This window comes from Abramis brama, assembly GCF_963993115.1.
Source record: "Abramis brama genome assembly, chromosome: 1".
NCBI lineage: Eukaryota > Metazoa > Chordata > Actinopteri > Cypriniformes > Leuciscidae > Abramis > Abramis brama.
In genome coordinates, this window is record NC_139963.1 from 52,044,937 (window position 1) to 52,071,029 (window position 26,093).

Consider the following 26,093-nt stretch of genomic DNA (forward strand, 5'->3'; position numbering starts at 1 on the left):
AACAAATGCACTGAAAACTAAAGGAAACTTTCATAATAGTTTTGTACTAATTTCTATACTTCACATTAAAGATGTGATTGGGCCAGCCCAGTGTTAATCAAGAAAAGAACCAATGGGCTTGCTAATCTAATGTTATGAAAAATGTAAAAAAAAATAAATAAAAAAATAACGCTGACTTTTTTTTTTGACCACTGCATAACGGCACAAAACAAAACGAACGGGCCGCCGATGTACGAGTTCTATGGGCCGTTAAAGACAAAGACAAAAAAAAAAAATAGCCTATTACGTTAGATGTATCGGCCCAAAAAGCACGTCGGCCCACCGGTAATCTCCTAGCCTACATGCGTGGACGTCCACTTATTTAGCTGCTGGCGCATCAATTGATCTCCTTTTCCCTCTTTCTTTTTCTATTTTTAGTCCGGACAGCTTTTTTGCTTTATCCATCATCATTTTCGACTCGTACCGGCTCGCTCAGCGCTCACGGCGCCCCCGCCTGCTCGCGATATTAATCCCCCCTCTCTATGTCAAAATTATATGATGGAATCTTATGAATATCCTACTCTAGCCTGTTAGTCCTCTAAAAAGTTATATAACATTGAGGAAATGCAGACATTATTTAGAAACGCACAACAGTCAGCAGCTACATATAGATTAAAAAAAAAAAAAAAAAAAAAAAGAGACCATCGCTTTGGCGCCCCCCTGGTGCTGCGCGCCCCTATGCGCCGCATATAGCGCATACCCACTTTTTGCGCCACTGCAAATGCCCTTAAAATGATGAAAAGTAAAAAAAGCAGCTATAACTTGCTATAATTGAAGAATATGACTTGAAAAGTACACCCTAGCCGACCTCATCTCCTCCCTCTTCCTTTTCTTTTCTTTTCTTTTTTCTTATTTTCTGCAATAGCCTACACTTGTGTACCTAATTCTACTGTCATTATATAGTTTTGTTACCATGTTTGTCGTATGAAATATTGTTAAAAAAGTAAACGTCATGACGTTTACCCGACTTTAGTTTCCGGTTGCGTGTGAAAAAGGCCAACTGGAACCAAATATATCAAGAGGGTCCAGAAAAGACATTCTTCTTGATGTTTTACAGTTCAGGATTGCAAAAGGCGGAATTACAATTTTCCTTCTTATGGGTTCCAGCCCACATAGTGGAGGAGGGGAATGAGCTGGCTGATATATATGCCAAGAAAGCAGCAGGTAACATTGACATGTCGAACTGAAGTCGCTTTATCTGCTTTCGGTCGTTGAAGAAGGAACGATGTAAACATCAGTAAAATCTACACATTTTTCAATTGTTGGCTTTTCAATTATGGCAACGGGTTTCCCGAAAATCATAGTTCTGCTTTGTGGTTTGCTTTTTTATTGGACTACGCCGTCATTTCAAGCAGGTAAATGATGATCTTGTGATTCAACAGAGAACGAAAGTGAAAGTAACACGCTTCCTGATCATAAATTAATCGAATTGAAGTGCTTACACATGCAATATAAACGTATATTTATATACTCGCATACCTTAGTCAGGTTAGACGCCGTATTGAATTTATCAGGAATGAAAACAAGGATGAGAGGGATAGATTCCAGTCTTTACGATGGCGCGCACTGCATAAAGGTCAGATCGCGTAATTTTCATTTGTCATAACTCACAACTTTCAAAACTGTTTTATTGAGCTTTTGTTGACTTTTGTCTTTTTTTTCTTTGGAAAGACGTTTCGTCAGCTGAACAATATGTTCCATTCATCACAGTGTAAAATCCATTGAACACACTGTACTTCAATCCCTCACAGCCTTGCTTTCATTCCTGTCAAAAAATAAACACTGACAAAGGTATATAACTAAGTTTATTCGAGTTTTGTGTGATTGATATCAGCATTGGATATGTTTTTACAGATTCAACAGGGTCATTTGTCAGCAGCCTTAAAGGGATAGTTCACCCAAAAATGACAATTGTGTCAGTAATTAATTATGTTCCTCATGTTGTCTCATCAAAAATATCTTAATTTGTGTTCTGAAGATGAACGAAAGTCTTACGGGGTTGGAACAACATGAGGGAGAGTACTTATGACAGAATATTCATTTTTGGGTGAACTAACCCTTGAAATTAATATATCAAAAGAATAAGATCCCAGCTAAAATTTTATGTTCAACATTTTTGTGTGGTAAGCAAACATGTAAAATGTAATTGTGACATTAATTTACTGGTTATTAAGCGTTCACTAACGACTTTACTAAATACAATCTAGAAATAGTACAATGGAAAGCTAAAAACAATGAAATATAAGTGGTTAATAAAGTACATTGAAGTAAGGGAACAATGCACTATTATTAAAGCAAAGTATTTTTCTAAAGACATCACTTTTCCAGTTCTTTTAAAATAGACATTTTGTTCATGCCTGTTTATTCTTTTAGTGTTCATGTGTGTCCACAGACACTGCTGAGTTAAAGTAACATTGAAGCAGTGTTGAAGTTGGCTATCCATTGATGACATAATCATCATAGTCACAGATCTCTTTCAGAGTCATTATGTAGCTAATGTTTTATTAATTTTGTATCATTGCAGAGAGACACTCGCTGTATTACATTTACACTGGTTTGTCCAAACCTGTGGATCTGCCGGGCATCTATGAATTCACTGCTATGGGTCTGCTAGACGACACACAGATCGACTATTACAATAGTGAAGAAAAGAGAAAGATTCCCACAAAGCACTGGATGAAAGAGAAACTGCCGGAGGATTACTGGGAAAAAGGCACTCAGACCAGAAAGAGCAAAGAACAGTGGTTTAATGTCAATGTCAAGATTCTGATGGACCGCATGAGACACAATACATCAGGTGAGGAACAGTCATACAGTTTAACATGCATTTGCACATTACTGTTTGATTTCTATGGAAGCTTGTTTCTGCCACAGAAAAAAAAAAAAGGAATTGTGTCTTTTTATCTTGCAATTCAGATTTTTTTTCTCGCAATTGCAAGAAAATGTCAGACTTGTGATCTTATTTTTTTTCCCTTAGAATTGGACAACTCACAATTGTGAGAAAAAAAAAAGAGTCAGAAATGTGACATTAAAAGTCGTAATTACCTTTTTAATTTTTTATTCTGTGGTGGAAACAAGCTTCCGTTGATTTCTTGTATTATCATCTCACACACATTTTGTTGATGTCTGTCCATGTCAGATCTCCATGTTCTTCAGTGGAGAACTGGTTGTCTAGCTGAGCGGCAGAGAAGTGAAGTGAAGTTTCTCAAAGGTGTTTCTGAGTTCAGTTATGATGGAGAAAACTTCTTGTCCTTTGATGATAAAGAGTCTCAATGGGTCGCCCAAGTTCACGCAGCTCTACCAACCAAGAGAAAGTGGGACAATGTGCCGATCCTAAACCAATACACCAAAGGCTACCTGGAGAAAGAGTGTGTGGACTGGCTCAACAAATTCAGCGAATATACAGACGAGGAGCTCAGAAACGGCTGTGAGTAAATATAATATTTTGATTATCAGCAGCCGTTATAGAGATGGAATTCAGGCCGTATTCACATTAGGCACAGTTCCCTTGTACCGGGCTCAAGCGTGATTGTTAATAAGATAATGTTACGGGCCAGAGCACGCTTGCATCATTTATGTTGCCACTTTTTATTTTTGATCAAAATAAAAACAGGAAGAAAAGCACTTTCGCTAATGACTTCCTAATAGAGTTATCATTTATTCAGTGCAGTGATTTTAATTTAATTGTGCTGCACGTATCAGAATATTATTACGGAGGAAGAAGACGTTGATGGAGGAATTTGCAGTTTTAAGAGCCTTTCACATTGAGCGTGATTAAGCAATGTGAATGTACGATGCGATGACCCTCTTGAATCGAAACAATAGATCCATTATGCAACTATATAAATCGCGACCAGAAGCCAGAATTTCTTTGACAAGTGTGTTGATTTTTTCCCCCATCGCCCCATGATGAAAAAGGGTGGGGTTGGTGGCGCTGTTTTGAAAACCTGTGTAAACACCGGGTGCTTGTAAGTCAGAGAGCATTCATTTGTCAATCATATTACTCCTGCCCTTCTGGATGACGACGTCCTGTTCCTTACACAAACAACACTTCTACAGATGAAACATGAAGGAAAATAGATATATGATTATGCAGATATATGTTCTGTATGTGTTTTTCAAATAAAAATTTTTTACATGATAAATGCTAAGCAGGTGTAGCATTCAGTCCATCATAAAACACTACAAATAATTCATGCCTGCCCTTAATCAAAATCCACTTTAGATCGCAATAGGAAGTTATTACCAGCACTCGATGATGGGTTTTGAGCAAAAAACAGTAATAATCTCATAAACTGTGACATGTAGCTTTGTAGCTAGTTGTAGTGCTAATGCACCTGCTGCGATTGTATTTTATGATATATTTGCTCAAAATAATTCTCATAAGCTTTCTGTGTAGTACCAAACTTGATTTATCTTAATCTACTGTTGTATGTTGTGCAGCGGACACATGAGGTAAAAGCCAAATGGAAAAACCTACGAAATGCAAACATGGGAAGACAATGATTCTCGTCACAAAAGCGCACACAAAATAGTAGCTGTTCACGGTTAGCGATCACACTACATGCATACATCGCAAGAACCCAACTGAACTGCGCCCAGTCCAGATCGCCTAGTGTGAGAACACCCTCACTAATGAACTGATTCATAGGCGCCGATATCGAGCACCCACGGAAAATACCGAGCACCCACATGTGCCAGACTGCCAGTAGGCGCTCTGGCTACATTCATTTAAAATGAATCATTGCAGTTGGTGCTATGTGAAGCGTCTGTCACACTGTGATTGGTTATGTCGCTGTCAGTCGAGTAGTATCGCCCATAGATATCTATGGTATCGCCTGCTCCATATCCTATCCACCAATCACAGCGTTTCTCGGATGAAAACGCCTCTTTAGTGACCCTGCTCTGTACGCAGCTGCAGAGCAGTTCTTTTAATTCTGTTCCTTCTGAAGAATTAAACGCAATGGTGAGTCAACAAATCTAATTTTTACTGTGTGGACTTGTGTGACAGAGTCCTGCGCGGGTTCGGGTAGCCTACTCGCAAATTTTGCTCAAACGGGTGTGGGTCGGGTCAGACACGGGTCTAAACACATATATGCACATTTTTAGGAACACATCTACAAAAATATGCCTGTATTTCAAGTTAATAAAATCATTTAAAATCCACATCAGTTTATTTGTGCCCACGCCCTCCCAGGAGTCTCTAGTTTACACTGAAAAAAATGATACTTTGGATTAACTTAAAAATTTTTTATGTAATTTGTTACAGTAATTTGTTGTTTTTTTTTAGATTTTCTCAAATTGTATTTATGATTTAGTTAAAACCATAAAGTTTGATTTAATGTCAAACCAAAATTTTATTTTTTTCCAACTCAACATTTTACCTTAACCCAAAGTACACAGCAAAAACTCCAGTGTTAAATTAACACTCAAGTGTTGAAGTTAATGAGATAATTAAGTGATTAATTGAGTGATGATTGACTATTATTGAAGACACCTGATGTTAACAAACAGAATCACTGAAGGAGAAAATCACAAATTGTAAGTTACCATTATGGTGATCAGTGTTTGCTTTAGTTGGGCTATTGACCCTTATATGTTTACTTTAAATTTTGCTTGTCTGCTGTTATTGATTTATAACAGTCAGAGGAACAAAGAGACAATGTGATCTGATGGTGTTGGTTATGTTTTGACATAATCATGTTGTGATCTGAAAAATGAATCTTATTGAGATAGTTTGGTTAACTTGTTAATTACAGCAGCTCTGTGATTCTACAGCATATGATTTTCAGTTTCATATAATCCAAAATATTTAATAAACATTGTTCTGATCAAAAGACCTTCAAATGAATTTATTTAGAAACACAGACATCAATAATCAGCCTGTGAATCTCAACAATGGTGATAATAATAAAGCATGTTGCAGTGGCTGCCACCAATCACAACTCATTAATGGCTCCCATCATGCATTGCGGTATGAATAAATTATGATCTGAATTGTCTATGTAATTTACTTTTCCTAATTGAATATTCTGCTCGTCACCATTGTTGAGATGCATAGACTGAATCTTGACGTCTGCGTGTGCCTAAAAGTAAGATTTTCTTAAGAAAGAACTTTTAAGAAATCCTTTGTACTGATCACCTTAATGGTAACTTACAATTTGTGATTTTCTCCTTCAGTGATTCTGCTTGTTAACATCAGGTGTCTTCAATAATGCTCAATCATCACTAAATTAATCACTTAATTATCTCATTAACTTTAACACTCTTGAGTGTGGACTCATATACACTCCCAGGAGTGTTAATTTTAGTTTTTGCTGTGTACTTTGGGTTAAGGTAAAACGTTGAGTTGGAAAAAATTAAAATTTTGGTTTGACATTAAATAAAAATTTATGGTTTTAACTAAATCATAAATACAATTTGAGAAAATCTAAAAAAAATAGCTGTAACAAATTACATCAATTGTTTTAAGTATAATGTTTTTCAGAGATAGAGGGCGTAACACTTACTTTGAGGCAAAGTGAAAACAGAATACATTGATTTTATTGATATCTAATCAATAAAATTGAGGCAACATATTACAGGCAATATTATTAATTAAATTTAACAAATTAGAATTGATTAATAATTAATCAAAATAATTCCTTAAAAGTTAACCATTTAAAATGAGTAAAATTTGCTAAATATCTTTTATTGCCAACATTGAAGACACCTGGTGTTAACAAGCAGAATCATTGAAGGAGAAAACCATAATTAAAGTCACCATTGTGGAGATCAGTGTGTGTTTTAGTTGGGCTCTTGACCCTTAAATTATTAACTTTAAGTTTCATTTGGCTGCTGTACATGAATTATAACAGCCAGATGATCAAATAGAAAAGGTGATCTGATGGTGTTGGTTGTGTTTTAACATAATCATTATTTCACAATCATTTGACATGAATCACTGAACTCATATAGAGTCCAATTTGGTTAGGTTAACTTTATTAATTATAGCAGCACTGGCCTTCTACAGCATAATATTTTTTAACTTTTACAATGTTAGGGTTGTGTTATGTGTTATGCAATGCTATTTCTAAAAAGTTTCTCTTACACATAAAAGAGACACACAGACATCAATAATCAGCCTGTGAATCTCAAAATGGTGACAATTATAAAGCATGTTGCAGTGCATTCTGGGTGCCACCAATCAAAACACAATCATGGCTCCCATCATGCATTGCTGCATGAATAAATAATGAGCTTATGATCAGAGGTGATCATATCTGATCTGTCACCATTGCTGAGATTCATACGCTAATTCTTGATGTCTGTGTGTGCCTAAATTAATTTCTTTTTAATTGATTTTATCATTTGTATTTCATTGAAAAGGCAAAAAATATTATGCTGCTGTAATTAATAAAGTTAACCTAACTCATAAATTGGACTCTATATGAGTTCAGAGATTCAGGTCAAATGATGAATAATGATTATATTAAAACACAACCAACACCATCAGATCACCTTTTCTATTTGTTCATCTGGCTGTTATAACTCATGTACAGCAGCCAAACAAAACTAACAATGGTTAACTTTTAATGAATTAATTTGATTAATTATTACTCAATTCTAATTTGTTAAATTTAATTAATAATATTGCTTGTAATCTGTTGCCTCAATTTTATTGATTAGATATCAATAAAATCAATGTATTCTTTTTTACAGTGTATAAACTGAAAATCACAATTTTCCATTGGACCAATGTAAATATATATTTTGAATGAATTGCACTGATGTTTCACTTTTTTCAGTGATACCTACTTTCACTTTTAAAAAGTCATCATAACCGCGCGCACGCGCTATCTGCTTGCAGTCGTCGAGATGGATGCTGAGGAGTTGAAGAAAAGAATAGCTAGTGGAGATGGTAAAGTTGTCGACAAAACTGAAGAAAACAATGTTGTGAAAGGCTTTGCTGCATGCATTTTCATGTTGGATAGCCGCAAATGTGGAACTTTATCGCGGAGGAAGCACGCAGATAACTGTTACTGTGGTAACAAACCAAGCAGTTCTATCGAACAGTATTTTTCAAATTTAACACTGTTAAGTGTCGGCCGCTGTCCATTTCCTAAGGTTCTGAAATGCAAATATTTTTTGACTATTTATTTATTTATTTATTTATTTTATTTTTTAAAGGGCGTGCGCCCATGAGCACCCACGGAGGAAAACATAAATCGGCGCCTATGAACTGATTCCTGTGTTTTCAGCTCCTCCAAAGGTTCATGTGTTTGCAAAGAAGTCTATCAGGGACAGAACCAAGCTGAAACTGACCTGTATGGTCACCGGCTTCTACCCCAAAGACATGATGATGACCATTAGGAAAGATAACACATCTCTGCCTGGCGATCAGATTTGGTCCACAGGAACCAGACCAAACCATGATGGAACCTATCAGCTGATGAAGAGTGTGGAGATCAAGGAGGAAAGAGCAGATTATGATTGTTTTGTGTCCCACAGAACCCTCAAAGAACCAATTATCAAAACATGGGGTGATTAAAGCGGTTACACATAGAGTCAGAAATATAATCTGAAATTGGAATAAAACAATTGTGAATTTAAATTTGGTTTGTTTGTGATATCCGTAACTAATACTATTTTTCATATTTTATGCATCTGTATAGATGGAACATGCAAGGATTGCTTACAAGAGACTTACTTATTATTGACTGGAGTAGCGATTGGAGCTGTGATTTTGCTGGCAGTTGGTTCTTTAGTGCTTTACATCTTAGTAAAGAAAAACATTATTGGTAAGTAGTGACTGATTAATGATGATCCATATATTCAACTCAATCTTTTCGGTTTTTGTGATGTAAATAATTACAGGTAAAAATTGGCCAAAAAGAGATTTAACTGACTTTGAAATGATGAAATGGATACAACACAGAATGAAAAGGATACAACAAATATCAAAAAGAGCAATTCATCGTCTGATGGTCATGCCTTAATTCTGAAATTTCTATAGTGTTGTGTCATTCTCATGGGCATTTCATAATATTTGACTAAAATATGCTTAATATATATGATCAGATAATGGAATCATGGGCGTAGCTTAACGTTTGTTTCTAAAGTAATCTTACAAATGTACACTCCCTGTACCAATCAAGTGGTTGTCATGGCAACTAGATACATCGCACATGAATAATTTGCGCTACGTCCATTTTTGCCGGGCTAGCAATAAACACGTTGAAAATAATGCAATAATGTTTGTCAAAAGAAGAATCTCAAAGTAGGATTTTATTCAGCAAATCAAGGAGTGAATTACCCAAAACAGATATATATTTTTAAGAATAAACCCTCTGGTGCTCTTCGTGTGGCGGTGAAAAATGACTGATTTTTTTTTTTTTTTTTTTATGAAATGAATTTACTATATCTTAGTTTGATAATGTTTTTTATTTAATATTTTGTATTTTTAGGGGATTGTAATGTACTAAATTATATTTACGCAGTATTATAATCCATTTATTCACTTTTTTTGAGCATAGACCTGAAAATTAAATTCTCCTCAACCACCACCAATGTGCAGCATGGATGATGCAACGGCAGCCATATAAATAAATATAAATTTACAAGAAAATCAAAATCTAGTAAATCTAGTAAATCTACACAAGCTGTGTTCAAAATTTGACCTTGATATTAAAAAAAAGAAAAGAGCTTTCAGCTTTCAAAAAGAGCTTTTGTTTGGCTGCAGTAACCAAACGCTTCCACTAGATTAAAATCTTATAAAAAGTATATAAATTCATGTCACATAACAGGCAAGCAGTTTATACCGTAGGATACTATCCGCCAAAATGCAGATTCGTCACAAAACAACTTCTTATGCAAATGAGATTGGGGGAGGTATTAGGAAGTTTGATTTGATTTATTAATACATTACTACATTATATGCATGTTTAATTTTGAGTTGAAAATATTATTAATTAAAATTCACAGTCACAAGCTTTCAGTCACAAGCTACTCCCATGAATGGAATTGTTTTAGAACTGTTGTTGTTGTTGTTGTTGTTGTTGTTGTTTTTTAACATTACACTTAATTTACAGTTTAAAGAATATTTAAAAATGATTATATCTCTCATGCTTTAGGTAGCAGAGGCAGACACAGATACTGGCATGATGATCTCTAAAAGAAGGTACGAGTATTCATAATATCCAATCACTCAAATATACCAGTTTAGATCATGGATAGGCAACTCTCACTCTGATCAAACTCACCCAATCTTATTATTATTGTTAATAGTAATAATATACACTTTCTCATACTCATACACATTTTAAATGAACAAAATATGTGATGTGTTTTCCTTTTTTCTTTAGTTTTCTGTAGCTGCGCATGTATAAGATCTGCAAAGTTACAAAGCTCAATGTCTCCCACTAAACGATTTATTCATAATCTAAAGGCAGATCCAGACCTAGCTAAAATGCCTTGATCAAATTCTCCCCCACTTATTTACTGTATGTCACTATGTGGAAATATTTGCATAATGCAGCCCATATAGTGAAGACTGACACACCGCCGTTCATTCTTTCATATTCGCCTCTTAAGCTTGGTTTATACTCGCCGCGTCCGCAAAAATGACGTCATTGCGGAGTGGCCGGTCATGGGCGAGACCCCACTTCGCGTGGCGGTGTGCACTGCATCTGAAGATGCGCGACTTCAAGGCGATTCTGTCCGAGTATGTAACCAGTTTGCGCTTGTCCAAATTAATTGCTTACATTTACAAAATGAGCCTAAATAGCAGAAATTAGCCTTTTTAATGAAAATAAAGGTCCATGTTTAATACAAAAATGTTCATGAAATTAAAGGGATACTTCAGGATTTAGCATTGAGCTTTGTATTAGTAGAAAACCTGTAGTATACCTCATATCCCCCTGAGACGAGAGATTTATGTATTTTTTGTCTGGAAAAAATCCTCAGATGACACAAAAATCATCATTTTGCGTCATCGGAGGATTTTCTGGCCAGAGGCTAAAGACTACAGCCAGTAGGAGGAGCTGTTCCGCATGTTTTCAACCGGCCCATAGAGGGTGGGATCTCACTCACAGAATGTACAAATAGTGTCAGCCATCTTTTTTTTTGGAAGCTAAGCTAGCAGGCTCTTGTTCTGTGGAGAAAGCTGAGTAGTAGGAGAAAGCTGAGTAGTAGGGGTTACCATCCTCCTTTTCCCGGACATGTCCGGCGGGCGAGATCGTTCAAAATGTCCGGGATTCGGCTTTTGCTTTCTGCAGTCGCCATTCATTGTTTACATGCACACCTTTTGTTTCAATCGAACTGAATTCATTCCGATTGGTGAATCTGAATGTAGTGTTTACATGAACGCTAAACAAGTGATCGGTTGATGTGCGTTTAACATGATGTGCGTTTAACAATAACAAAATTCCCGCTCCTCCGTGAGAGATACGAGACCGGCGCGTCTCAGTAATGACGCCACCGGCCTCGCGCCGTTCTCCCGCGCCCCTCAGCCTCGTCCTGCTCGCCACAGTAAACATAATGAATGGCGACTGTAGAACGCAAAAGCCGAATCCCGGACATTTTGGGCGATCTCGAAATCCCGTGCAAACTCGTCACGGAGACTCACTAGTAGCCTAACCTTGTTGTTTTAAATTGCGCTCTCTAACCGGTAGGCGTGGCTTTGGAGTGGCCTCCTAGGGCAGCGAAGCAAGTGCATTCTGGGAGTTGTTGTCTTTCATCCACATAAGCCAAAAATACTTTTTCTGGCTTTTCTCAGTCTAGAAAGCTCCAAATTCAAAAATTTCTTCAAATTTTTTCTACATAAATGACCTATTTTAAATACACATTCATCTTTCCAGAGGTGAAGTATCCCTTTAAAGATGTTTAATGAAATTAGAAAATATTTAGTTATATTTAGTTCTAATATCACAAGTATAATAGTTTACTGGATTTTACACAATTTTTTGGTTCTTTTGTAGCATGGATTGTAAAGTGTAATAAAAAATAAACATTTTCACGTGTGTACCTTACTACTTCTCACCGCTGCGTCCTGATGGTTTGGAGAACAATTACTCACGTCGCCCCCTATCGTTTCAAAGAATAGTACAATGGTGAGCGCGTTAAGTATAAAGGCCTCGTCCGTTTGGGGAGGTGAGCACACTGGCAGCAGAGGCTCGCACTGCAGAGACAGGTGTAAGTATAAACAAAGAGTGTGCATGTGCATGTCTAGTGCATCATTAAAGCTACACTGTGTGATAATTTCCCCCATCTAGCGGTGAAGTTGTATATGACTACCCAGTGAATATTAGTTTCTGTTCCTTTCAATTTCGAGGGCGTTTTAACTCCTACGGTAGCCGTATTATTCCAAGATTAACATGGCTTTAAAACTATCACCTGTGATCCGTCGCAGCACAGATTTATGTTACAAGGTAAACAATACTTTTTCACCATTGACGTGAGGAAAAGTAATGCAAGTTATACTAGAGGTCGTTCTGGCATTATGCACAACCATGCTATGGTTAGACAAGCAACTATAAAACTTTGAATTTACACAAATAGGCTGGATTACCTGCCGAGAAGAAAGCAGGCAACTTCGGTGTCCGTTTTAAAATCTTTGCTCCTCATGAGCTCTTTCCATCTGGGAAAAGTTACTCCAATATTGACTTTGGTCTTGCTGATTTGCCTGTCGCGTTGACGTTTTAATTCTCTCTTTCGCTTCCTTGGCGACTCTGCTACATGTCCTCGAGAATAGGCGTGATCCTCCATCAGCAATCTTTCAAATCTGCCGGCAGTCGCGAGTAATCTCCCCCTCGCATTCGTCTCTGTGTCACTGAGTGTAAAGCGTGAAAGACGAAGCTTGAATTTACAGGTATGTCCCTCTTTGGCTAATGTAGTTTCAAGATGGAGGGGCAACATGGCGACCAGCATTCAAACCCCTCACCCGTATGTACTTTCAATGGCAGATTATAAACTTACGAGAATACTTTATTACTTGAAAGAAGTAAATATACATTAATGAGCACATATATTTTTGAAAGTGTTTTTTGCTAAGAATCAACTAAAAAAATTACACAGTGTAGCTTTAAAGGGACAATGTGTAGTTTTTTATGTATTTTATTATCTAAAATCAATATTTTTATTCTTAAATATGTCCTTAATGGTGTACAAATACCTCTGCCAGTGATCTGACTTATCCTCGTAAACGAATAATTTATTATCTTTATATACATGGTCCAAGGAGGCTTCCATGTAGTTCCGCCATCTTGACAAACTATAATAGCAGAGAGGGACAAAAAGTACTAGGCCAACGCGTTTCCACAACACGTTTTCGTTCAGAACCAGCGTCACGTGACTGAAACCAGCAGAAACGGAGGAGCAGAGCAGTGAGAGGCGCTTGTCACCAGAGTTGTATAGTCCAGGGGTCAGAAAGTAGAAGTCCTGCCATATGTTTATTCCACCCATGAACTCTGTCAGCTGATTTCTATCTCCTGGCTGAAAAACTGCTAATTAGCAAATCCAGGTGATTGGAACAAAATTCTGAGCAGGACTTTTACTTTCTGAACCTGGACTTTACACCTCTGAAGAGAACAGAAAAAGAGACGAGCAGAAACACAAGAACTACAACTGACTTCAGCCACAGTCTTAGATGAAATCCACTGAAGAGAAAAGAAGACATTACATCTGTGAAGATCTCAGCAGAGGAGGATTAAACAACTCCATAAACAGCATTACCAGCTTCACTTATTACTAACCAGACTGACTTTATTTCTGTTAGAACTCCTTATTGAGATGTGTTTAATTTGAAGTTACCATAACAGTGATTAGCATTTCCATTAGTTGGGCTCTAAACTCTGATTATATCTTTTGTGTTTTCTAGCGGCTGTGACAGTGTTTGTTAAACACATTTGCAGCAGCAAAGAAAGCTCAGTTTAATCAGGGCAGGTGATGTTGGTTACCTGTTGATGGTTTTATAATCATCATGAAGTATCGTGCTCCACTGATGCTTTTCAAATCTAACAATTGTGTTCCATTAATATTTTCACTTCACAAATCCTGAGTTATTGCAGTATGAGATACAGCAGTACCATAAGAATCAGTTAGAAGAATTTTATAAACTTGAGTGCTAAATCTACTATGACAAACATCAATAATCAGCGTATTAATCTCAACAATGGTGACAATCAAAAGTACCTTGCTGCAATGCATGCTGGGTACCAACATAGTACAAAACTCCCAGCATGCATTGCAACATGAATAAATTATGCAGCTGAATTGTCCTATTATTTTGTTTAATTTTAAATATTTGCTTTTATTTTTTGCTGTTGTTTTTGTAGTGACATTTAGTAGCTTTTTTGTAATGTTCAGAGTTGATCAGTTTATCTGAATATTTTTGATTGTCACCATTGTTGAGATTCATACGCTGATTGTTGATAAGTGTGTGTGTCACACTGAAGGTAACATTTTTGTTCTCATGTTTGTTAAAATATTTTAACTGATAGGTATAATAATGCTTGATGTCATGCTGCAGTAACACAGGGCTTATGATATTGATATATTAATTGAGCAAAACAATTGTATTACACAAATTATATCAGTGATTCAGGCAATAACATCATGATTAAAAAGCCATCAACAGGTAACCAACATCACCTGCCCTGATTAAACTGAGCTTTCTTTGCTGCTGCAAATGTGTTTAACAAACACACTGTCACAGCAGCCATAAAAGACAAGCAACATAATAAGAGTTAAGAGCCCAACTAATGGAAATGCTAATCACTGTTATGGTAACTTCAAATTAAACACATCTCAATAAGGAGTTCTAACATAAATACAGTCAGTCTGGTCAGTAATAAGTGAAGCTGGTAATGCTGTTTGTGGAGTTGTTTAATCCTCCTCTGCTGAGATCTTCACAGATTGAATGTCTTCTTTTCTCTTCAGTGGATTTCATCTAAGACTGTGTCTGAAGTCAGTTGTAGTTCTTGTGTTTCTGCTCGTCTCTTTTTCTGTTCTCTCCAGAGGTGTAAAGTCCAGGTTCAGAAAGTAAAAGTCCTGCTCAGAATTTTGTTCCAATCACCTGGATTTGCTAATTAGCAGTTTTTCAGCCAGGAGATAGAAATCAGCTGACAGAGTTCATGGGTGGAATAAACATATGGCAGGACTTCTACTTTCTGACCCCTGGACTATACAACTCTGGCGGAGACTCGCTGCGGAGACAGTCGAAAGTTTAAACAAGGCTTTAAAATGCAATCGGTTAACTTGAGCTTCAAGTTGAGAGACATATCGAATCGGAAGATTTTATCAGATGGTTCCTGTAGACTAAATAGCAGCGTCTCAGTGTAACGCACGCTGCACATGAGTTAACCATGCCCACTTATTTACATGTCGCGGTACACACTAGGGCTGGGCGATTTAAATCGTGATATTGTTATGCGCATCTCGTCAGTAAAGCCGGTTCCTTGATTAGTAGTAAATCACCATCACCTGCTTTCAGATGAAGTTGCATTTAGGGCTGAGGAGATAATTAAGTGATTAATTTAGTGATGATTGAGCATTATTGAAGACACCTGATGTTAACAAGCAGAATCACTGAAGAAGAAAATCACAAATTGTAAGTTACCATTAAGGTGATGGGTGTTTGCTTTAGTTGGGCTCTAGACCATTATATGTTTACTTTAATATTTACTGTTGTTTGTCTGCTGTTATTGATTTATAACAGTTAAATGAACAAAGTAAAATGTTATCTTATAGTGTTGGTTATGTTTTGACATAATCGTGCTGTGATCTGATAAAGGAAACTTATTGAGATAGTTTGGTTTAACTTGTTAGCAGCAGTTTAGTGATTCTTCAGCCTATGATTATCAGTACTTTACTTATAATTCAAAATATTTAATAAACATTGTTCTGATCAAAAGACATTGAGATAAAATTATTTAAAACACAGACATCAATAATCAGCCTGTGAATCTCAACAATGGTGACAATAATAAAGCATGTTGCAGTGGCTGCCACCAATCACAACTCATTAATGGCTCCCATCATGCATTGCGGTATGAATAAATTATGATCTGAATTGTCTATGTAATTTACTTTTCCTAATTGAATATTCTGCTCCTCACCATTGTTGAGATGCATAGACTGAATCTTGACATCTGTGTGTGCCTAAAAGAATGTTGTTGTTTTTTTAAACAACTTTTAAGAAATCCTTTATATTATATAAAAAATTCTGGGCATTTATGCAGATTCACAGTTATGCTGTAACCAACAACATAAATCGAAGTCAGAAAGAAGGATTTTAATGAGTTCAGTGATCAAGTTCAAATGATGATTGTCATAATATAACCAACACCATCAGATGACTTTTTTTCTTTGTTCAACTGGCAATTATAATTCAGATACCTCAGACAAACAAAATCTAAATTTTAATAATATATGGGTCAAGAGTCCAACTAAAGCAACCATTGATCGCCATAATGGTAACTTACAATTTGTGATTTTCTCCTTCATTGATTCTGCTTGTTAACATCAGGTGTCTTCAATAATGTTCAATCATCACTAAATGAATCACTTAATTATCTCATTAACTTAAACACTCTTGAGTGTGGACTCATACACTCCCAGGAGTGTTAATTTAACACTGGAGTTTTTTTTAACATTAATTATCGCTGGCGATACGGCCACGATATTAATGCGATATGGCTCAGCTTGTCAGTTAACTACGGTTCTTTGTAGTAAATGCCGCTCCATCTGAAAGCAGGTGATGGCGATTTACTACTAATCAAGGAACCGGCTTTACTGACGAGATGCGCATAACAATATCGCGATTTAAATCGCCCAGCCCTAGTACACACTGAATAAAAAAATATGTGACGGTTGACATTTTATACCGTGGTAACAATATCGTCATACCGCCCAGCCCTATATGGAAATATGAGTTGTTCTAATATTTAATTACTTCCAATAGTGAATTATTTTTACATAACTACTTATGTCTGTGATTTAGTGCGAGAACGCCAGTAACACAACGCAACCCTGAAGTGTCAGCAGAGATTGTGTCAACTAGACTCTCCCCTGTGAAGGCCTCATCGACACGACAGCCATTGGCACTGATCCTCAACAAACCCGCCTCCATACCGGCGTGATGAATCCGATCTTCAATGCTGCCTGAATCCTGGGAGGATCTTTGTCTTTCTCAGGTGTGAAAGAGAAAGCATAAAGCCTCCCACATAAAGCTTTCTCACACAAAACACGTTGTACAAATTTTAAATCAATATATTGTCTTATCTGAATGAGCAGTAAGGGCGATTTTCACATAGTTTTGAAGCAAATATTCTAGGCTACGTGATACAATTTTCAAAAGTCTTGTGAAGAAATAATCAGTATGGGTTTCATGGCCTTATTTCAGTGAGAATTTTTTTTGTATTTTCACAAACCACGCATAAATGTCATTATCTCAAAACTACAAACTTTTACATACATGCTGCTGATATATTATTGTAGCAGTTGCGTTGAGTTTGTGCTAAATACAGTGTAATCAGACTTTAGCCATGAAAATGTCACAAGTAACAGAAATAAGCACAAATGTCAGAGCATGTCAGAACACCTCCAGGGCCCAGAAAACAGCTCAGACCCCAGAGGGTTAAACAACTCCACAAACAGCATTACCAGCTTCACTTATTACTAACCAGACTGACTTTATTTCTGTCAGACATCTACAGAAGTATTTATTGAGATTTAACAGAGGTTTAACTCTGTGTTTCATTTTAAGTTACCATAAGAGTGATTAGTGTTTCCATTAGTTGGGCTTTTAACTCTTCTTTTATGTTTTGTCTTTTTTGGTGGCTGTGACAGTGTGTTTGTCAAACACATTTGCAGCAGCAAAGAAAGCTAAAGTGAAACAAGATCAGTTGATGATGGTTTCCTGTTGATGGTTTTATAATCCCTCACACATGTGGACCGCATTCTGCTGCTATAATACTAAAACTAAAGCATGGGAATCCCTGGCTCACTGGGCTGAAAACACAGATCTGAATAACCCAATCCCTGAAAAAAACTCTGGGGGAATTAGAGGAATTTCTGCAGAACAAATTTAAACAATCCTCACTCCTCAACACAGTTTAGACGTGAAAGATGATCTGCCAAGCCAGTCTTGAAGATGACAAACATAAATCTGGGTGGTCCTTAAATAATTTCCAGCATGATTTTGTACCTGGTTATGCATCTTAATGATCTCTAAAATAATGCTCAGCTAAGCTTGTCTAAATATGATGGTGGCATGAAAGAATAACGGTAACAGATTTCTGACCCTGTTGTTTCATTGATCACTATGTAATGCAAAACAAATAAATGCTTTCAAAATAAATGCTTATAATCAAAATGAGTCTGTAGTGTTGTTTATTTATTGAACATGAAAAGCACATTAATGTAATTGATTTTGGCTGTCACAACAATATATTTCTTTCTTTCTTTAACTGAGACTAGACAAACATCTGAAGAGATATTTGGTTATTTTTTGCTGCCAACCAAAAATAAAATAATAATATCTTAGAGAAGATTTTCATGTTTCTCTGAAATACCGACTGGATGATGCTTTGTTCAAGCTTTACGAAAGTTGGCTGGATTTTGTGATTCCAAGATACAACTGTTGAAAGATAAAAATTTTATTAATTTTTTTTAGTCTGGACAAATATGTGACTGAATTAAGGACACTGGCAGCAACATGCAATTTTGGGGTGATCACAGATTCCCTTATAAGAGACAGAATCGTGTGGGACATTAGGACTCAAACTGTTTAGACAGAGAGCCAAAGTTATCGAGACACAGACATCAGCGACACTACATGTCTACAAAGGAGAAACACAGAGAAAAAGGAGAGCCCTCATGGGGCATCATATGTGGACCAGCAGAAAAAAGATTTAGCAATGGATCAGTTTCAGCACTGGATCAGGCGGATGTGGATTCAGAAAGTGAAGATGAGAGTATAACTCTGAGCGCAGTCGGGGGAAGTGTAAACATTGTGAAGGGATCCCTGATCATATGTGGAGTGATTTGTTTTTCATTCCTATTGTTGACTTTTGACCCACTGAAAGAGGCTTGCTTGTGCTTTATATTTAATATGACTTTATAAAATACAGTGTGTGTTTAATAATGGTTAGGCTACTTTGACGTTCATGTTAATGGATGATGTGGCTATTCTGTTGGATTCACAAAAGCTGCAATTTGTAGTTGTATTAGTGTTGTAATAGTGTCCTCTGGTGGAGAACAGAAGGAATAGTAAGAATGTGACAAAAGCATCATAATCTTGTCCTTAATTCAGTGGCACGGGAAGTAGGAAGTTGCAGCACCTTCTGTTTTCACAGCATTGTAAAAGCAACGCATATTTTTGTATATAATATACATTAATCAATTTTAGCGTTTTTGCAATAAACACTTTAAGTGGGCAAATACATTTTTTTTATTTATTTGTAGATTTTTTTAAACATCTGCATCCTAACTCAAGTTAATACTACTGTCAACTCACGTCAAATATGCATTTCGAGACAAAACACGTAATATTAATATTGCAGCCTACTCTGCAAACTGTGCTGAAGATACGTGCCATCACAGTCAGGCAACACAAACCTGTTTCAAGACTTGAAACAATATCCCCCATTAGCACATGCAGAAACTACCCACATAGCAACATTGTTTCGGCCCAGATCCGGCCCACATCTGGCACACATGGAAAGATGATCTGGCCCACATGCAGCATGGACTTACGGCACTTGGGTGGGCCACTCCTGTTTGCCAGATCTGGGCCACAAGCAGGCCATAGCAATGCCACATCTCAGCCAAGAGCAAAGAAATAAACCAGAACTGGAGGATTAAACAACTCCACAAACAGCATTACCAGCTTCACTTATTACCAATCAGACTGACTTTATTTCTGTCAGACGTCTACAAAAGTTTTTATTGAGAATTAACAGAGGTTTAACTATAATGTGTTTCATTTAAAGTCACCATTACAGTGAATAGTGTTTCCATTAGTTGGGCTCTTAACTCTTATCATATATTTTGTCTTCTTTGGCGGCTGTGACAGTGTGTTTGTCAAACACATTTACAGCAGCAAAGAAAGCTAAAGTGAAATGAGATCAGGTGATGATGGTTACCTGTTGATGGTTTTATAATCATCATGAAATAACCTGTTTCACTGAGATAATTTGAATCTAACAATTGTGTTGTACCATTAATATATTCTCATCACAAACCCTGTGTTACTGCAGCATGAGATCCAGCAATATTATAACAATCAGTTTGAAGACTTTAACAAACATGAGCACGAACCATTACTGTTCGATCACAAACACAGACATCAATAATCAACGTATGAATCTCAACAATGGTGAGAATCAAAAGTACTTTGCTGCAATGCATGCTGGGTACCATCATTGTACAAAACTCCCAGCATGCATTGCAACATGAATAAATTATGCAGCTAAATTGTCCTATTAATTTGTTTAATTCTAAATATTTGCTTTTATTTTTTTGCTGTTGTTTTTGTTGTGGCATTTAGTAGCTTTTCAGTGATGTTCTGAATTAATCTAAAAAAAAAAAATATTGTCACCCTTGTTGAGATTCATGTGCTGATTTTTGATATCTAAGTGTGTCACTGTGGATTTTTTTTCATGCTCATGTTTGTTAAAATCTTCTAACTGATTGTTATAATATTGCTGGACCTCACGCTGCAGTAACACAGGGTTTGTGATGAGAATATATTAATGGTACAAAATATGAAATATGGTATCTCAGTGAAACAGGTTATATCATGATGATTATAAAACCATCAACAGGTAACCATGATCACCTGATCTCATTTCACTTTAGCTTTCTTTGCTGCTGCAAATGTGTTTGACAAACACTCTGTCACAGCCGCCAAAAAAGACAAAATATATAATAAGAGTTAAGAGCCCAACTAATGGAAACACTATTCACTGTAATGGTGACTTTAAATGAAACACATTGTAGTTAAACCTCTGTTAATTCTCAATAAAAACTTTTGTAGACGTCTGACAGAAATAAAGTCAGTCTGATTGGTAATAAGTGAAGCTGGTAATGCTGTTTGTGGAGTTGTTTAATCCTCCAGTTCTGGTTTATTTCTTTGCTCTTGGCTGAGATGTGGCATTGCTATGGCCTGCTTGTGGCCCAGATCTGGCAAACAGGAGTGGCCCACCCAAGTGCCGTAAGTCCATGCTGCATGTGGGCCAGATCATCTTTCCATGTGTGCCAGATGTGGGCCGGATCTGGGCCGTCACAATGTTGCTATGTGGGTAAGAAGTTAATTTTCCAATAAAGATATTTATTTTGTTAAGGAAAAATGAGAAATGTTTGAATGTTCTACCTCAGATTTGTGAAATGTTCACCTGTTTGGCAAGTGTTTGTCATGATATGTTCTGACAATAAAGAGTAGTTTAAAACCACACAACGCTCTGGGCCCGGTTTCCCAAAGCGTTCTTATCTCTAAGTAGTTCTTAACCTATTCCTTAACCTCTCTCTTAACCTTATGGCACGATTCCCGAAACGTTCGTTCGCTAAGTATATCTTCTGTAAGTCACACTTTCGTAAGGTTGGTCTGGACCACTCTTAGCTTTACCTTATCACTGTTGCAGGTCTATATGAATATAATTCTGAAGTTTTAATACACCCAGACAGTATTAAATTAGGCTAATTCAAGTGTTTTCATGCAAAGAATAAAATTGTCATTACACTGATTGTTGTTAGATTTTTAATTATATTATTATACAATATTATTAATTTAATTAAAACGCTCTTTTAAAGGGATAGTTCACCCAAAAATTAAAATGCTGTCATCATTTACTCTTCCTCAAGTTGTTCCAAACCTGTATGAGTTTCTTTCTTCTGCTGAACACAAAAGAAGATATTTTGAAGAAGTTGGTAACCAAACGACTGATGGACCCCGATGACTTCCATAGTAGGAAACAAAAAATACTATGGAAGTCAATGGGGACCAGCAACTGTTTAATTACCAACCTTCTTTAAAATATCTTCTTTTGTGTTCAGCAGAAGAAAAAAAATTCATACAGGTTTGGAACAACTTGAGGAAGAGTAAATGATGACAGCATTTTCATTTTTGGGTGAACTATCCTAAAGGCCAGTGAAAGCATAGGCTACTGTCAGTTAAGTCCTATTCGGACGCTAATATTGTTTATCATGGGCTCGTCCGGTATTTTAAACATTTACAGGGGTAAGTCGGTGATTTTAGTGCCGTCCGAATCCATAATATCAGTGTTTTTCTCACCCAACCCGCGTAAAAATCCCTGGCCAAATTAGTACCTTCTGTTTTTGTGACAAACAGGTCGTGTGGTAATTTAATTGCCGTCTGAATCCACATCTCTGCGTTTACAAGAGATTCAAAATTCACGGTTTAAATCCTTTTTGATCACTGCCGAGCACCGTACGCAAGATGTAAACTTTTATTACTGAAATGCTGGAAAGTATTTACAAGAACAATATTTCATCGCAGCTCCACCTCAGCGAACAAAAATGGGAAAGAGAAGAAGGCACGTAAATTTTTGAAAAGGTTATTGTGGCAGCAATATATGTTACAATTTTAAAATATGTAGGCTAGGCTATTATAGGCTATTATAGTTTGGATTATTTTTTATAATATCCAATAATCATAATAAATTGCAATTTCAACTATTTCTGAAGTGCTTCATTTATAAAGATCACCGCTTTCTCACATAAACAGCCCCTGCACGAGAGAATAATTGATTCTCGAGCCATCGATATCAAACAATTCAGCACCATCGCCACAGACAGCGCCAGGTAACGTCGCACGTAAGAAGGTAGGGCTGGGCGATTTAAATCGCGATATTGTTATGCGCATCTCGTCAGTAAAGCCGGTTCCTTGATTAGTAGTAAATCACCATCACCTGCTTTCAGATGGAGCGGCATTTACTACAAAGAGCCGTAGTTAACTGACAAGCTGAGCCAAATCACATCAATATCGCGGACGTATCGCCAGCGATATTTAATGCGATATGGCTCAGCTTGTCAGTTAACTACGGCTCTTTGTACACAGCAAACACTCCTGTGTTAAATGAACGGGAGTGTATGAGTCCACACTCAAGAGTGTTTAAGTTAATGAGATAACTAAGCGATTAATTTAGTGATGATTGAGCATTATTGAAGACACCTGATGTTAACAAGCAGAATCACTGAAGGAGAAAATCTCAAATTGTAAGTTACCGTTATGACGATCAATGTTTGCTTTAGTTGGACTCTTGACCCATATATTATTAACTTTAGATTTTGTTTGGCTGTTGTATCTGAGTTATAATCGCCAGTTGAACAAAGAAAAAAGTGATCTGATGGTGTTGGTTATATTGTGACAATCATCATTTGAACTTGATCACTGAACTCATTAAGATCCTTCTTTCTGACTTCGGTTTATGTTGTTGGTTACAACATAACTGTGATTCTGCATAAATGCCCAGAATTTTTGATATAATATAAAGGATTTCTTACAAGTTGTTTAAAAAAGAAAATCATTCTTTTAGGCACACACAGATGTCAAGATTCAGCCTATGCATCTCAACAATGGTGACGAGCAGAATATTCAATTAGGAAAAGTAAATTACATAGACAATTCAGATCATAATTTATTCATACCGCAATGCATGATGGGAGCCATTAATGAGCTGTGATTGGTGGCAGCCACTGCAATATGTTTTATTATTGTCACCATTGTTGAGATTAACAGGCTGATTATTGATGTCTGTGTTTTAAATGAATTTGTCCGAATATCTTTTGATCAGAACAATGTTTATTAAATATTTTGAATTAAAGTACTGATAATCGTAGGCTGAAGAATCACAAAACTGCAGCTAACAAGTTAAATCAAACTATCTCAATAAGTTTAATTTTGCAGATCACAGGATGATTATGTCAAAACATAACCAACACTATAAGATAACATTTTACTTTGTTCATTTAACTGTTATAAATCAATAACAGCAGACAAACAACTGTAAATATTAAAGTAAACATATAATGGTCTAGAGCCCAACTAAAGCAAACACCCATCACCTTAATGGTAACTTACAATTTGTGATTTTCTCCTTCAGTGATTCTGCTTGTTAACATCAGGTGTCTTCAATAATGCTCAAGCATCACTAAATTAATCACTTAATTATCTCATCAGCCCTAAATGCCGCGCCATCTGAAAGCAGGTGATGGTGATTTACTAATAATCAAGGAACCGGCTTTACCGACGAGATGCGCATAACAATATCGCGATTTAAATCGCCCAGCCCTATAAGAAGGTATATCTTAAGCAGCTTCCTAAGGTATGGTTCGGGGAACACACTTAGGAACATAAACAACTTTGGTAAGATATATCTTTCGAGCTTTCTTAGCGTGCTAAGAGTGAGCGTTATCGTGAAACCAGGCCCTGGTTTCTACAACTTTCACTTAGGAGCAAAAATCTGCCTTTAAACTTGAAAGAAATAAAGATTTTTTTTTTTTTACATTTATCGTGATAATTATCGATATCAACTGATATAAAACAATTGTTGTGTTAAATATTTTTGCCCATATCGCCCAGCTCTAACTTCAGTGTAAATGTGATAAAAGTGGTGTGTTCCTGAAAGAGAGAGCTGCTAAAACATCAGAACACTCCTGATTGTCTCAAAACATTTCAGTTACATAAAGACACAAATAGACTAAATCTATTGCAATTATATATAAAGCAAGGCCTACAATTCTCTGAGGGACACATTAGACAAAATCCCAAATCTTAAACAATCCTAATGGGATCAAACAAGATCCTGTTGGATAAACAAATTTTTTTTTTTTTTTTTTTTAGGTTATTTTGTCAGCACAATAATTCAGTAGACCTTAATCTTTAGATAAATTAAAGGCTGCTAAAAAGTAATCCTGTTGAACCTATAAATTTGCATGATGTTTTAAGTTGACAAAACTTGAATATTTTAGTCATAAATATGTATGTACATACTTTTATATTTCATATACAGTGTTAGCATAAGTTTATACTCAAATTTCAGTTCTGTCGTTACAGAGGTCAGGAAGTCTGAAGAGGAAGCGTGTACGTGTTACTTTGATTTCGCACAGCAAAATCCCCAGTGTTAAATCAACACTGCTCAGAGCAAATATGGTCCCACTCTACAGAGTGTTAAAATAACACTGAAGCAGAGTTAAAGTTAATGAGATAATTAAGTGATTAATTGAGTGATGATTGAACATTAGTGATGAACACCTGCAGTTAACAAGCAGAATCACTGAAGGAAAGAGAAACACAAGAACTACAACTGACTTCCAGCCACAGTCTAAGATGAAATCCACTGAAGAGAAAAGAAGACATAAATCTGTGAAGATCTCAGCAGAGGAGGATTAAACAACTCCACAAACAGCATTACCAGCTTCACTTATTACTAACCAGACTGACTTTATTTCTGTCATATGAACAGAGGTTTAGATGTTGATGTTTTAAAATGTTTGGCCACCATTGTGATGATCGGTGTTTCCTTTAGTTGGGCAGTTTGAATCTTGGCATTTTAAGTACAATTTTGTTCTTTGTAACAGTATTTACCAAAGTACATAATTTGTTACAAAGAATGCCAAAAACAAAGGTGTTCAGGTGGTTTAGTTTTCATTATTATAAAGTAGAGTGATTCACTAATCTTTTCCCTGATCATAAGTTGTCATTTGTTTTTTAAAAATAGCTTACACCTTTCTTAATACAGAGCAGATGTTTTTATTTTTATATACATTGCTGATTTTTTTGGAAAATTATTATTGTCTTTCATTTATTTATTTTTAGGAACACACAGACATCAAGAATCCACATATGAATCTCAACAATGGTGACATGCTTCATACTGCAATGCATGCATGGAGCCAAGCGTTTTATACTATGGTGCCTCCCAGAATGCATTGCGGCATACAAAGCATGTCACCATTGTTGAGATTCATATGTGGATTCTTGATGTCTGTGTGTTTCTCCAAAGATTACTTCCCCAATAATTCAAAAAAAAAAAAAAATCAGCTTGATGTCTGAT

At 36.3% G+C, this 26,093-nt stretch overlaps 1 protein-coding gene across 3 annotated transcripts; it reads left to right on the forward strand.

The window, feature by feature from the left end:
- Positions 1–1,010: 1,010 nt before the first annotated feature.
- LOC311087381 (H-2 class I histocompatibility antigen, Q10 alpha chain-like) lies at positions 1,011–25,315 on the forward strand. 3 transcript variants are annotated; one of them, XM_084120710.1, is made up of 7 exons: positions 1,011–1,394; positions 2,564–2,836; positions 3,179–3,466; positions 8,280–8,561; positions 8,694–8,819; positions 10,152–10,198; positions 17,018–18,385. In XM_084120710.1, the coding sequence occupies exons 1-6, from the start codon at positions 1,316–1,318 to the stop codon at positions 10,190–10,192; spliced, it is 1,089 nt and encodes a 362-aa protein (XP_083976836.1). In that variant the 5' UTR covers positions 1,011–1,315; the 3' UTR covers positions 10,193–10,198; positions 17,018–18,385. The 3 variants fall into 3 exon arrangements, with proteins under 3 accessions (XP_083976836.1, XP_083976834.1, XP_083976835.1); XM_084120708.1 differs by having other exon boundaries at positions 1,021–1,203; XM_084120709.1 differs by lacking the exon at positions 17,018–18,385 and adding an exon at positions 25,094–25,315 and having other exon boundaries at positions 1,032–1,203.
- The last annotated feature ends 778 nt before the right edge of the window (positions 25,316–26,093 follow it).